Source organism: Styela clava, chromosome 5 (assembly GCF_964204865.1).
Source record: "Styela clava chromosome 5, kaStyClav1.hap1.2, whole genome shotgun sequence".
NCBI classification, from domain to species: domain Eukaryota; kingdom Metazoa; phylum Chordata; class Ascidiacea; order Stolidobranchia; family Styelidae; genus Styela; species Styela clava.
In genome coordinates this window covers 3816404-3831973 of record NC_135254.1, presented here as the reverse complement: position 1 = coordinate 3831973, position 15570 = coordinate 3816404, and the positions used below count along the sequence as shown (strand labels likewise).

Below are 15570 nucleotides of genomic sequence, written 5' to 3'. Positions count from 1 at the left end.
ATGTATTTGTGGTAATTAGCCAAAATATAGTAAAAAATTTTACCATCAGGGATGTAGAAGGATGAATATTTAAACTCAAACTTCCCTTACTATAATGTGAATAGAATACTAATTTGAGTTTGAAAATTGTCCATTAATTAGAAGGATACAAAGCATTGAATTATATATATGTAATCGAATATTACAACATTATATCGAATATTACAACATTATAGGCTGTTGAGCTATCGCAGGTATAGCATCCTAAAGTCGGATTGGTAGATGCAAAAGCTGTTAGTATTTTCACCATTTTCAGTCAAAGAAATTGATATAGATATGACTACTGTATTTTTATGAGAGGGGTAATTGAGATTTTGGTAATTTGATTTATGGGTATAGATATTAAAAATTTTGTGAATCACTGATATAGACATTACCTGAAAATTAAGATTTTTTTAACTTAATGCCATAAATATTGCCTAAATTGTGAACAGTTCAACAAGAGGTTTGTATTTTAAAATAAGTTACTTTTTGTACTTTGTCCCTGATATCACATAGCTGGCTACCGTTATCAGAAATGCAAACAAAGCACTCTTAGTATAAGGCCACTTAATATAAATTCTTATTTGATATCTCCTCGTGACACGCATCACTGTTTGTTTTGTATTTCGTAATAGACTTTACTTTTAACAAAATGTAGTTTTTGTAAGATGTAAAGTTAGGTTATGAAATGGATGAATTCCGATCTGAACTTCGCAAAAATATCCAAAACTTGTATTCATGAATCTCATCAAATTTATTTTAATTTATCATGATTAGTCATAATTGGTTGATTAATAATAATCTTAAATAATTTTAGTAATGTCACAAAATTAGAATTTTTTTTTTTTATATATGTCACATATTATGGTAATCAGAACAATTTCAGTAAATGATTCTTGTTAATTCACTGCCTAATCGCTGTTTCCCCGATAATATTGATTTGGAAAGCTTCAGGCTAACTGGTATTTGCTGAAGTTTAATTCTTTCCTACATTTTATGGTGCTGCAGAAGTATGTGTACCAATATGGAGGTAACTAATTTTGTTCTCCTACTTTAAATCAAGTGACGGGGTAATGTGTGTTAAGTGAGAGAGAAGCCTATTATGGGAAGGTAGTATTTCACTGGGCAAAAACAAACAGTCAACAGTCCCCGAACTCATAGCAGAACTAAAATAAGCAAAATCGAGATAAAAAGATGGCCTAACTGTAACCTGGTACACATACTATGGGAATACCCATTCTGTTATATTCTCAGTAGACTTGGTACTTTAGGGATCACCCATATTGTCAATAGGAGTATGTGTGACCTTGCTTTGAACAAATTTTTGCATAAAAATATGATGTAGAAACTTTTTACTCAACATAGAGCACAGTGAGGTCTTACCCATATTCCTGTATAAACCTCTAATTTAAAAATACCAATACAGTTGTTTCACAAATACGCTGACTAATTGAAATTCTCTGGAAGTATTGTTACGAATATTAATATCCTACAAAAGTAACTAAAACACATGTTCATTAATGTCACATTCATGCTATTCCCCCAAACATCATCTGAAATCTAAATGAATAGTTGCAACTAAAAAATCAACAACAGAACGTTTGCAAATCACAGAACATAAAAAAGTTTTATCAACCTCCACTCAAATTTTATATCATGGATATAAAGTCAGCAGATAGATTCATAGGCTCGCACCGTGCTAAGTGTTTGTAATACACTCGCTACCGCACCTCTGATTACCTTGCATGAGTTCGCAAAATAATTATGTGAGAAAAGATTGCTGGATTTCCCCGTTGTAGCCATAAATGCAGGTAAATCATGTAACCTCTAAATGCATCTGAAATAAACAACTGACTAACTACTATTCCCATATGCGACATGGACTGGTAATTGGACGAGAGGTATGATTATGCTATCTTATAGGATTTCCTCCCCTCGAGAAAAATCAGTAAATGCTATTCCAACTATGTAATGAGGTTAATTGAGATTTCATGATTTGCAGACTACCAAAAACTACTCCACACTACACTAGCCTATTTACTTATAATACAGCATCTCAGTAAGTAGAATCTCAGTAAGGAATCACTTAAACGTAACTGTATATTATCTGAAGCAAAATTGCATTGCTCAAAATGAATCATGAAACTTTAACTGGCTAAGTTTCACAAATAAAAATGCCCAAATGAAGGAGCAATATAAAATGAATCTGCATTAATATTTAAGTATAAAATACACACACACAAATTTGCATTGACGTATTTGTGCTTAGATGAATAGGGGCAGCAATTGTTTGTATTAATTAATGACAGTCAAGATGGTCCACATCAAAATTCTAAAACATATTTCTATATAAATCTCTGATTCAGGAATAATAAAAAAGTTTCACAAATACACTGAACAATGAGAACTCAATGGATAAATTGTTACTGGTATTAATTAATTAGGAGAAATTCTATGATAAACTATCTCATGGGGGCTCAATGTGGAGTAATGGAGTACAGCAACTATAGGAAAAGTAACCATTATAAACCTTTAATCGAAGAATAATAAAGTTATTTTGGTAGATAAATAATATGATGATATATTATGATGCTCTGGAAATATTGTTACAAGTATTAACACAATAGGAACTAAACCAGAAACTCATGGAATAAAACGACCATCTAATCGAGGCATTATCTAACTTTAACCATATACAACAGCAACTCTAGTATCAGTATCAGTCACTAAAAGTATCAGTTAATTTCAGGAGTCATGGTAGCAACCAAAAACGAAAGTGCTATGTGGATACATTAACAAGTACTTAAATACGAAGCAACTACAAGAATTATGAGAACAAAATAGAATTTAAATAGGCATTGGGTCAATTATCACTTGTTGGAAAAGTAAGAAGAAGAAGTAAGAATCTTAACGTCTCGTATAAAGGGATGGAATTGATAAGTCATCCCCTCTGCACAGTGGGCCCCACACTTTTATAGGCCTCATGCTTATTCTAGGACAAAAACCAAATTTTGTATAATTTGCTATATCTAGATGAAATATATCCATTAGGGGCAGGTAATTGTTTTATCTTAGCAAGAACCAAATAGCAAACCATTGCCATTGCATGACAAATCAAATATCAATTATTTAACTTTATAATTAATTTTATGAAGAAAATGATTCAGATACATACGACAAGTTTTGAACTAAACACAAAAATGGCCCAAATTCAGAATCTTTCAGAAGAAACAAATCAAAACTTACTTTATCAGCAAAAAGGAAAATACACCAATGTTATAATATCAAGCTGATAATGTAGATTTTGGTTGCAAACAGAAGATTGAAAATTATATGGTTAGTTAAATGTAATAGATCTTAGCTCCTTATCAATGGAAAGAAATCTAATATTGTTTAATTTGCTACAGCAGGATGAAATTGGCAAATTATAGGTCACAGTGAAAACTTTGAGATCAAACCATGACCAGCACCTCTCAGAATGTAACATAACAAATTGATACCCTGTTACCCTGTAAGTTACATTCCGTCCCTATAAATCAATAGGTCACTCACACTCCAGTACCTTATATCCTTTTTTTCCAATAAGTAAAATATGCCTATTCATCTGCAACAATTAACTAGTAACATACTGACATCTTAGACAATTAATTGGGTGCAAATTGTCCGATATTGCATCTGTCTTACTATTTTCGAAAAATAAATACTAAGTCCTGTTCTATTGTTGTAGTACTTCATAGAAATACAATGCTTCCTGAACATTAGTTGAGATTTTATATACTCCAAAATTGTTTTCATATGTTTTTCATCCTAAATTGTCTTGCATAAGGAAATTAAAATGAATTTATCTAGTTTATTGTTAAATCTTTTTAATTAGTCCTATTTACTGCCTTCATGACCAAAATAGCTCTTAAATATATTTTTAAAATAAAGAATTTTCAGTTGGTAACTACTAAGTAGAAGATTTAGGATGACTTGCTGGTAACATTTACCTTTAATTTTGCTTTCACTGACTAAATTCAGCGGTTAAAATGCTTTTGATAAATTAATGATGTCCATGGTCTTAATACCTGGTATCTATCGCCCCCTTATGATCGTCAGATTAAATCATATAAACACTATTGAAAAAAGATACAAAATCCGTTTCAGAGATAAATTAATATAAGAACAATGTCAAATAATAAGATAAATGTTCTGGATATAATGGGTGTACGTGGTTTGGAAAATGTTCCCAATAGAAATCCCAACCAACTATATATCTGATTGGTGGCGCTGTTGTGCGCGGGGGAAGTCCCCGTTCAAATATGACAATCAAGAAGACATCGACTATAGGCATTTACCTTCTCCTGCCTGGTACGTTATATGATGGAATTGCGCTAGTGATAAGTAAGTCACAATAATACTATAAAAAGTTTACAACACTTAATCATAATCAAACTCTAAATCATAATTGAAGAAGGACCTAACAATTTCATCTTTCCATGAACATTATGTTCTGTCAGTGATAAAAGATAGTATACTAAATTTACATATGCTTCTTTCCCGGAGGCGAGGACCAGGGCGTCTTGTCCGGTTACCAGTCCATGTCGAGTATGAGATTAGTTAATCGAATATTTGTATATATTTGTTTTTAGGGGAGAGGGAGGGAAAATCAAAATATACCTATAAAATAGACTTATACAAGTGAAATCCGTAACACCACCCTGTGTTGGCGAGAGTCCAGCAATCTTTTCACATATAATTATCCCCACGGATTCGAACCATGCAGGGTAATCAGATGTGTGCCGGAAAAGCGTACTCATATCGCTTAGAATGAGGCACCACACCGATGAGACGATAAACAGTTTTATTAATTTAAAAAACAACAATTATGCATTACAGAATTAAGGAGAGGATTTTGGGGTAGCAATTTTGTGAATGTCCAATAAACTATACGTCCAAATACAGAGTTGAATTCTAAACCTTCTATCGCGAAGTCCATTCTGTCAGAAAGGGTGAAGATATATGGAATAGTTATGAATGTATGGGGTAGCTGTTAAGATGCTGAGTTTGCAACACTCTTGCTATTGCGCTGCTGACACTTGAAATTTTCTTTATTTGATTCTGTCAATGTGAAAGGAAAAGAGCCTTATTTGATTGCTACTCATTTTAAACTAAATACTACATGCCTGAGGACTAGACTAAAAATTATTCAATGACTACACAGTATCATATCTCACAATTTGTCAAGTCGGGTCATTGGCAAGACTTAAATCATTAAATTAGATGACTTAAATCTAGTATTGAATTATCTAATTTGACTTTTTCAACTGTCCAACTCAAGGCATATGGAAAGGTTAACCAGATTGCTATTTCCATATCCAACCTTCTATAAACTGAGCAATATCTGAGGACCAACAGGTGGTTAGGTCATTGGTTAACTATCTTAAAAGAACATTGGTAAATTCGCTGGTGTCATTCCCTCTTGTCCAACGTGTTCGATTTAACTGTGTTGGTATTGAGATCACACATTTCGGGTTAGAGTTTCATGCCGTCACCCCCACTTTACCCAGGGTGAAATGAATTGGATGGGCAATACCCAACAAGTGATATTCTGGTCATTTTAAATAAATATTAGCTTTTTACGAAATATTAGATATGAGTGGATAGTTGTACAAGGCCTTCAGGGCCAAAGTTGTAAATAAGCGTCGAACAAAGAAAAAAATGAATTTAGATTGATTAGAATGATTAGATTGACTTATGTTAAAAATATTTTTATTTGTGGAATTGACAAAACCAATCAATCTACCATTCCCAATACATTCTAAAATATTTTCGAATTCTAATTATATTGAAAATAGACTTTAAAAGTTAATGTGTATTCAGTTTTTTTTCTTCACAAATGTCTACTTCTTTATTTATTGAAATGATGGTAAACTCCCCCTCTATCACATTGTCATGGTTTACTTTCTCAAGGGATAAAATAAAAACACATTTAGTCTATAATCAGGTTTATTATTAATCGAAAAAAATCATTATAATAAAAAATTGTTCAAGACTGGATTAGGAAGAATAATATTAGTACTAGCATTTTTGTATATTTTATATTTATTCAAATTTATCTTATATATTTCTCAAAATTGACAGAAATCAGTTTTTTTTCTATGTTGACTTAATTTTCGGAGCTAATAAGTTAGAATGCGTTACCACCTCTTCACCAAGGGTGCGATAAAGTGGTTTCTCAATGCAAAACTAAAAAGAACGGTATCCAGGTCGAATAGCGACTGTCAAAACAGTGACTGTCATAATGACGGCTTCATAATAGCGACGTAATTAAGTGTGCGACTGTCAAAACAGCGACTGTCATAATGGCGACCGCATTGAAACAGCGACTGTTATGATAGCGAATTTACTCGTGTTCACTGAGTTGAATTTCCTTGTCGGTCGTTGGACGGTAACGCTATGTCGTGTCACATTTTTTTAGGGTCGTGAGGGTTAGGGTTTGTCGCTGTTGTGGCAGTCGCTGTTTTGATGCGGTTGCTATTATGACAGTCGCTCACTTGATTACGTCGCTATGATGGAGTCTCCATTATGACAGTCTCTTTAAAGCTGGCTCCTTGTCTAAAGTCTTGTTCGCAGTGGAGATGTGATAACAATTCATAGAAATAGTTTTCCATCCCAAATATCACTAGTTTTAAACCAAGAATTTATCTCAGTATGAACTATGGAATTTGCAAGCTAATACATTTCTTTTTATGAAGAATAAATGGTTTGAAAAACAATACATATCACAAATTCATAATACAAATATTTATGCAGTGGAAAAGTATACAAAGTAGGATATTTGCAAATAAATGATTTTACTTGAATAATAACTCAGTGGTGATTTTGCTTAAGAATATTTGATAGATTGTATATACAGCATCGACTTGGCTGCATGAATATAAAAATAATATATAATAATGCTATTGGATATTCAATAGGATATTGATAGATATATACAGCATTGTAGCAAACATATACGAAATATTTTGATTGCATAAATTGTTATTCGTTTATATTAAACTTGTTCGAGAACACATAGAATACATTTGAGCATGTAGTCAAATCAATTTTGAAGTGCAAGAGTATACAAAGTCCTGTATTTCCAAAAAGAATTTTGCTGGAACTCTTGATTTGTATATTGTCAGATGCTTTATATTAGGTAATCTCGAAGTATGTAAACCAAGATGGTGGACACTGGAACATAGTTGTGCACCAAGGCCATAATTTTCCTTATTTTAGTATTACGAGTTCGGGCACTAGTCAAGTGACTCCCGTAGTAATTGTACCTGAAATTATGGCCTAACCCTAACCTGGTACACATACTACGTTCTGGTGTCGGCCATCTTGGTCCACATACTTCGGTAGTACCTTATATTATTCAGAACTTGGCTTGGTTGCATGATTATAAAAATACTATTGGATATTGATATATATACAGCGGTGGTTGACAATTAGAAGCTCAGAATTGTATAGATCTATTTACAGCAGAAGCGGGGAACCTACGGAATAATTATACAATATATCATAAAAGTAATATATTAAAATGCACAAGAAACAACATTGAAACTTAGATTAATAATATATTTAGTTGTGGATAGCAATTAGGACCCATGGTAAAAATATTTATACAGATAATCTATTCAGCGTAATTCATGAGCTCAATAACACAGGTTTGGGTTGGACATTTTTCAAATCAAACCATACTTGATTAATTAATTTTTGTTAAAGTACGAACCAATGGGCATTCGGGTATAACCTGTCACAAATTGTCAAAACACTTTTCAGATATCTTGACTAACTTAAAAATGCCAGTTTATTTAACATATTATAATTAATGCGAATACATAGCGTTTTGCTGATTGATTCCACCAAATTAAATATATTGGCAATACAATCATCCTATTAGCGTTGTGTTTGGACTCGACTATGTTGGGATGTCTGATTAAATAACCCAAGTTCAATCATATGCCCGCTACCTCACCCGGAGTGTTGTAGACTGTGGAAAAAACAGGAATATTTAGAGAATTATAAAAAAAATGCCTCAAAAATATTAAACTATATGATAGCAGTCACTGATATCTAACAATATGTGAGGAGCAACTATTTATTTGAAAGGTTCAAAAAATTTTCTTTTTGCCTACTCAATCTAATAGACCATGGGAGAGGTGAGGGGGTGGAATTTAAACCTGCAATGTGTAATCAACGATGCCAGCGCAGTTAAGTCTTAAGCTTCAGTTGCCTAGGGCATTTTACTTATTTGTCAATTTGCCTTACACAAATGGCACAAATACAATTCTTAATATGAAACTTTGTTATTTGTAATATTTGATCAAGAACATAATTTGCACAATGGCTGCAATGGTAATATTGTTTTGGCATTTGATGTAGATTTAATGAAGCAATTTCAGTATCCTATGCAGGGAACAGTACAATCAGTGTTGTAGGAAATCTTTCTGGATCTCGTCATCTTCGAATTCGTGGGAAGGGAATCTGAGAAGTGGAAGGAAATTTTTACTGGGAAGGAAAAGTGAAAATATAATTTTGATAAGAGGCGATAAGATAAAACTAGAATTTATTAATCTATTCGCTGACTATAATACGGCAGCTTTTTCAGACATAATCTGTTGAAGTCATGTTTTTGTTATATTTATTTATCTATCCAAGCTTGATATTTCCTACAAGCTACAGAGCTAATTTTTTTCACTGGTAAAATTGCAGTATCTATGAAAAATATTAGTCATTTACATATCATTGGATGCTTGCACAGAGCCTTGTATGAAGGTAAAAACGTGGAATAAAAAAAACATTTATTCCTATATTATTCAAATCACCATATCCTACACACTGTTTTGTCATCACTTCAATAGTGAATTGTCAAGGAAACTAACAGGAAATCAAAAGAATTGGGTGGATGTAAAAGTGGGACCTTGAACCTATATTGTCAATAAAAACTGCCCAGCAGATGGAGTGTCTCATTGAAGATTGCGCTTTTGAGTTTGCATTTTAAAAGCTTCAAAACCATGATATTGTGACATCATATGTGACAGTAGAGCCCTCTATGATGTATTTAGGGCTGGGCTTTTCAAATCGAAATATTAGAATCTGAGAAAATTTCATGTAAACAAGCAACCCTTTATCTACCTTCGATACCAATGCAAGTTCATTACTCAATTCAGTTTCAAGTGATGATTATCCAACTTGTTATTTCAGGAATTTAAGACTGTTCATATAGATGCATGTTGGGAAAATTGGGCAAAGCAATATTTTGCCAAATGAATAAAATTATCTCACCCGTATTGATTCATCATACTTGAATCCTTTCGCCTCCAATGCTTCCTGCAGTTTTATTGTATGGTTTGAATCTGGATATCCATTGCTGAAAAAATGAATTTATGAACTCTCATTGAACATTTACATAGAAAAAGAATGGAAGTTTGGTAAATGATGGATCCTGACTTCAGAGTATTGCAGTACAGAACTTGCACCTAGGGAGTTGAAGAAAAAACTCTTGGTTGACAAACATTTAGGCGCTCCAGAAGTATTTGTACCAAGATGACGCACAACCTGAAAACTAACCTGGTACACAATACTATGTCAGGTCGTGCACCATTTTGGTATGAATACTCCAAGAGCACCAACATTTAAATTTATCATAAGCGACCAATTTAGTTTCTGTTAAAAAGTCTGAAATTGCAACTTCTTAACAGGAACAAATTATGACTCTGACTTCCAAATAAATGTCAAAGTTCAACCTTTCTTGGGTTTTGTTCAGAATGAATTATAACAATACCATTGGTACTGACAACCACAACCATAGTGCAGATGCCCAAAATACAACATTTTAGAATCATAATTTAGATTTCTAATCCATTTAATCAATACGAGTTGTGGTCATAATGGATAGGTTGATATGTCCGGAATTTTAGACCAGACCCTGGCAGTTAAATAACATTAAGTCACTCTGAATTAAATAAATCGTTTTCATATAAGAATGAGCTTAGTTTTCCTTTGAGCAAGGTTGGTAAAATCCAAATAAATAAATTTGAATAATTTTTAAGAAAAATATTTTATCCAATATGTCTTTATGCTTTGAAAATAAATCCCATGGTCATTATAAGCAATAACTTAAATACCAGGGGTTGTGAATCCCACTTTCTATTATTTCCCATAAATGACGATTTAGATAGCAAAATAAGGAGTTTGAAAGAATTTTGATTTGTTTTATTCCTTCCTATTTCCTAACATTTTAGGAAGTAAATACCCATCAAGCATGAAACACACAAAGTACTCACTTCTTTGGTCCTCCAGTTTTATTAGTCATATGAGGAAACTCATCGTTCCAAATAATTTTTCCTCTTCTGTCATCAACTTCCTGAATCTTGAAAATCAATCTTGCATTGAATGCTTGTCTGAGTAAGTTGAGACATTTCCCTCCATCATCATTCCATGGCAAATATTCAGTGAACCTTTGAGCTTCATATGAAACCCCCTGAAGAAACAAACAAAACTAATCATCTCTCATACCTGGGGATTTGTTAAACTGATATAAATATCAGAATATCTATGAAAGTTTAGCAGAAGTTAAAAATTTTCTAACAAAATACTTGGTGTTTCTAATAGATTAATTCAACTTGACAACCCAACAACTTAATTAAACATTAAAATCAGAAATTATAAGGAAGCCCGCTAAATATTTAGCTTGTCGTGATTTTACTGCACCATTGAATCAAATTCTAAATTAAACATAGAAGAGCTAAATTCTATGAACAACTTGAATTTAAACAAACCACAAGTTTAATATTACTCAAGTTTCAACAAGCATGATCTATATATGGCTATGTTATGATTTTACTGCACAAATGGCTTCTATATCCGAACTTTTTTTTAATAACAAACCTTTCAAAGCTTTGATTTCCATTAGAACTGAATTCAATCAGCATACCAGTTTAAATTAATCATAGATGGACAAAGCATGAACCAGAGTCAACCCATATAAGCATTATACAAAATACTGACTGATTCTGTATATTTCTATGAGAAGCAATCATGTGAGTGAATGGAAAGATTTAGCAATACTTCTTTCAAGCTTCTGGACTGTGCAATGGCCCAACACAGTGGTTACCAAAGGGTGTACCGCGGTGCACTAGTGTTACGTAACAATAGAGATGGACACTGCTTGCTGCAATTTCCCAAGCTGCAGTTTATTTATCTGTTTATTGTTGAGTTTGTTTAGAGTTTCAAAATAAAATAAGGCAGAAAAAAGTTGACATTAGGCGTATATGTTTACAAACATAAAGTACACATTTACAATTTTATTCAAATTTTCTACATAAGCACGCTGTTAGTTTTTTTCCCTAATAATTTAGCGTCGCACAAACAAAAAGTTTTGGAACAATTGGCCTAATGGTTGAAGTGTTGGACTGAACTAAGCTGACATCACATATTGAACATCTCGGTTCAAATCCATGCCAACCACCTCACCCAGGATGAAATAAATTGGATAGGAGATGCAGAACCAGAAAATTCGAAATAATAATATCTCCTTAAATATCATTAGATATCAGTGTCTGATAGCTTGAATTTCATTAAATATAAGATATGACAGAATTAACATATTTATCCTGGGGAGAGAAAAGCCGATATGACGACCTAATCAAGTGGCGAACCACAGCCTCTCATCCGGTTACCAGTCTATAACACGTAAGAGATTGTTTAGCCAGTTATTCGTTTTCGGAAGAATAGACTTGATGGTGGATGAGGCTGAAACAGATCAGTTGGTTACGTGAACCACCCTACTAAATATTTGTGGCTGCTTGTATAGGGCCTTGTTCCGAGCAAAAGACATGAATAAGCATCGCATAAAACAGTAACATGACAGTACTATTATAAGGGATGTCTTTGCCATTATATCAAAATCACGATATTTGGAGCATTAATGAAATTAAAGGGTATGACAGAAAATTTTCTATTTTCCATCCACGTTTTTGTTTACATCATGTTGTATTTAGTAAATTTTGACCTATATAATATAATGATTTTGCTTCTCAATTGACAATAAGATATATATTTGTGACCCCTCAATGAATCGATTCAAGAAATTCATAATAACAATAATTGTACCAAAGAATTCTAGGCAAACTATCAGGTTGTGGGCATCCCTAAATATTACTTTTACCAAATTGTAATTTTCCATTTATTGCACTGGTATTTGTTTCAGGAAATATATTTTAATTGATTGATGTACAAATATGCTAATGTGCAATGGGGACTGATATTAAGAACAAGAACCTTTTTGATTAAGAATCTTGATTTCAGTGAATCTGTAATTTATTTTTTAACCAACAATTAAATTTGTTTCATAACTCACCATCAGACTTCCAGCAGGAAATGAGTAGGTGATGACAATAGTCCCCCATCTTTCAAACCCTGGCAGTGATTCTCCCAACCAATCCCATGACATCTTCCCACCAGATGGTTGTTGGTTGATGATTTTTAGACTAGAAGTAGTTTGACTTGGAGACTGAGATTCTGCACCTGGATAAATAAAATCAAAACTTGATGATAAAAATAAAGTTTGTTCTTATTTAGGCAGAAATGCCTGTGATTGAGGGATTCAATAATATTTGAAAGATACCACGATATATAAAAATTATAAATTAAAAGAATGAAAATTATGATAACTAGATGCAGTTAAACAATTGTGGGGTTATTTGAGTTTTGGGCAATGCCATGGTCTAGCGATTGAAGTGCTAAACTGTAGGCTTTACAGATTACACATCTCAGGTTCCAATTCTATGCCCCCTCATACCTAAGCGTGTGATAAATTGGGTAGGCAATGTCTAACAGGAAAAAATCTGGTTCTCTTTCTTACATATCATTAGATATCAGTGGCTTAGAGCAGGGGTGTGCAAACTGCGGCCCGCGGGCCAAATGCGGCCCGCAAGGAAAAATTGTGCGGCCCGCGGAGACCAATTTTGAATGGTGAGCCCGCGAAAAGTTTTTAGTTTAGGTAATCTGGTACGTGCGAGTAATTCCAATACCTTTGCGTCGCACTGAGTGCCACTGTCATATTAGCAGAACTAGCTTGCAAAATACACAATGTTATAAAAACGTGTTTCTCACTGAATTCGTTTAAAGTCGGTGTGGCAATAAATTTGGATAGCAGTCTTTTAGAAATTTATACGTTTTCACACATTTCTGCAAGGACCCCTAATCCTAACAAAGCGTAAGATACATAGTAAAAAGAAACAACATTTTGTGCCTACAACTACTATAAAGGCTATCTTAAATGAAGGTGCGGCCCGCGGCTTCACTCAGATACTTGTATTTGGCCCGGCGGTAATAAAGGTTGCACACCCCTGGCTTAGAGTATATGGCTTTGTTTAATAAACGCATTAAATAAATTTTTGAAAAGTTGAGTTTATGGAAAAATAACACTGACATGGCCAACTTCAAATATGTCGAGTCATGAATTTATTCAATACCATGAGCCTGGGTCAGAGACATCAGATATTATTAAAACTTACTTATTTTATTGAATTTATAATTTATTTATACATGCAACTGTTGAAAAACCAAGGCTTGAAATTTAGGATTTTGTTTGACCTATCAATGCACTTGGACACAAAAAGTTCTTCCATTTTTCCAGATTTATCGGTTAACAAGCCAACGCAGCGTTCAATCTGAGCCCTAAAATGAGAGTTTTAATGAAAGATATTTCAGAACCACATTGGAAGACCCTCGATTCATGAAAACTGACAGGGAAGCCTCGTTATCCCAGTGATTTTCAGTATTTAACATATCATAAACTTTTCTTCTATTACCTTTACATGGCCTGGAACTGACTGTGCCATAATCTGATGCACCCCCTGCGGTGGAAGATACTTCCTTATTATCCTCTCGTTGAGACAAGGGTTTCTCTGCATTTGGTTTTTCTTCAGCTTTTGAAGACAGACGGGAAAATAATTCATCCATCAGCGAATCGTAGCATTTTTCTGATTTCTTTACTAAGGGTTCAAGTCGAACTGTCTCTTTCAAAAACTCTAGAGATAAATCTTTGAGATTAATGAAACTAAACAAGTCTTGAAAGATTTTTCTTCTGTTTTTGACATCATGTTTCACCCATTTCATCATTCCCTCATATTTGAAAACCTCAGAAGAATACTTTGTGCCTGAAGATTTGAAAAGTCTCAGTATGTCATCCTTACTGATATCAAGAAATTCATTTTTCTTGCTAATTTGTTCAAAATTTGTCTCCAAGAATTGAATAATGGAATTTTTTACTGTCGTTTGTTTAGGAGTTTGATTGGTTTCAGAGAGATTCTTCAAGATGAAGCAGTTGTCAATATCAAGGTTTGTCTCCAGTTTTTTGACATCAGAAAACAATGCAGTGAATACAGCTTTCTCAGCTGTTTTATTGTTCTTAACAATGGGTTCTTTGAGGACAGTTTCCAGAAGAAATTTGAAGGGAAATTGCTCGATCTTGAAGAGTTCAGAAACATCTATGTTATCTTTTCCTTTTGCCCATGTTACCACAGCTTTCCATAATGTTTCGTAAGTCTGGGTACTTATGTAATGCAAGAGATCTGATTTGGTGATGAATGGAAACATCTCGGAAGAAATAACAGATTCGAAATTATCAATCACAACTTGTTCGGCTTGTTGTTTTATATCATGGCGATCATACATTTGAGCCAAGTTGATTACAGAGAGACAATTTATTGGAGAAATGTTAATTTCCAAGAATTGAAAACAAAGATTCGTTAATTCCTCCATTTGTAAAAGATTGGAAGCATGTAGGATATGCTGAATGTTTTCTATTTTCAAATCTGCCTTTCCTTTATACATGAACTTTACGCATTGTGCGATCCCATCCTGATCGACATCCTTCATATTAACGTGACCATCATGAACTTCCTTCAAGTTGCTTGAAAACATGGCTTCAAAGTATTCTGAAGAGGCTGCCAAGACAGTACGATGCACTCGGAATGATTTTTCACCAACGTTGATGTTGAAATCGCAAAGAAACCCTTTCTCTTTAAACCTGTCATATGATGTCATGAGACGATCTGACTGTTTTGCTCTAGCCTGGTCTATTACTTTCGAATTCATCTTCATACATCAACAGACACTTACAATTTAATCCTTAAACTAAGATCTAAAAATATTAGTTTGGTTTTTTATCGAGGATAAAATGCACAAACACACGTTTATCTATTGCAAATTAGCTTCAACTTTACTAGTTCAGCTCACAAACGACATTAAACATTGTGTTAATAAGTTATGTTAAGTATTTGTCTAGATCAGTTGTTCCCAGAGTAGGCGGTACCGCGCCCGATTGGGGAAAGCGATACAGAAGGGGGCGAAAAAGTCGAAGAGGGCGATGAAGGACAAATTTGCAAAACCTGTTTTTGTTCGACGGCTGGCGCATCGTACATTTGATTGGTGTACCCTGCGCGTGTTTCCAGGTTTGAATCCAGTGGGCGATAATCACACACGAAAGGGTTGCTGGACTCCTCCCCGCCGTGA

General features: G+C 33.6%; 3 protein-coding genes across 3 annotated transcripts in view; 1 reads left to right on the top strand and 2 right to left on the bottom strand.

The window, feature by feature from the left end:
• The window catches only part of LOC120329781 (FGFR1 oncogene partner 2 homolog), a 443159-nt gene that overhangs the window by 55428 nt on the left and 372161 nt on the right, over window positions 1-15570 (top strand). The gene's annotated exons all lie outside the window — the stretch shown is intronic.
• LOC120344629 (uncharacterized) overlaps window positions 1-15570 on the bottom strand; it is an 89112-nt gene that overhangs the window by 37143 nt on the left and 36399 nt on the right. The gene's annotated exons all lie outside the window — the stretch shown is intronic.
• On the bottom strand, window positions 6000-15253 carry LOC144422700 (uncharacterized). The gene is made up of 5 exons (XM_078112427.1): window positions 13866-15253; window positions 12410-12576; window positions 10335-10531; window positions 9334-9418; window positions 6000-8532 (listed from the first exon to the last, which is right to left on the bottom strand). Exons 1-5 carry the CDS (start codon window positions 15157-15159, stop codon window positions 8506-8508), a joined length of 1770 nt encoding a protein of 589 aa, XP_077968553.1. The 5' UTR covers window positions 15160-15253; the 3' UTR covers window positions 6000-8505.

Excerpts from the sequence above, each read along its gene's own strand:
- LOC144422700 (XM_078112427.1), bottom strand. The coding sequence starts at position 15,159 with ATGAAGATGAATTCGAAAGTAATAGACCAGGCTAGAGCAAAACAGTCA. Across the intron at positions 12,577-13,865 it reads CAGTTCCAGGCCATGTAAAG|GTGCAGAATCTCAGTCTCCA; the intron begins GTAATAGAAGAA and ends TTATTTATCCAG. Across the intron at positions 10,532-12,409 it reads TTCCTGCTGGAAGTCTGATG|GGGGTTTCATATGAAGCTCA; the intron begins GTGAGTTATGAA and ends TTGTTTCTTCAG.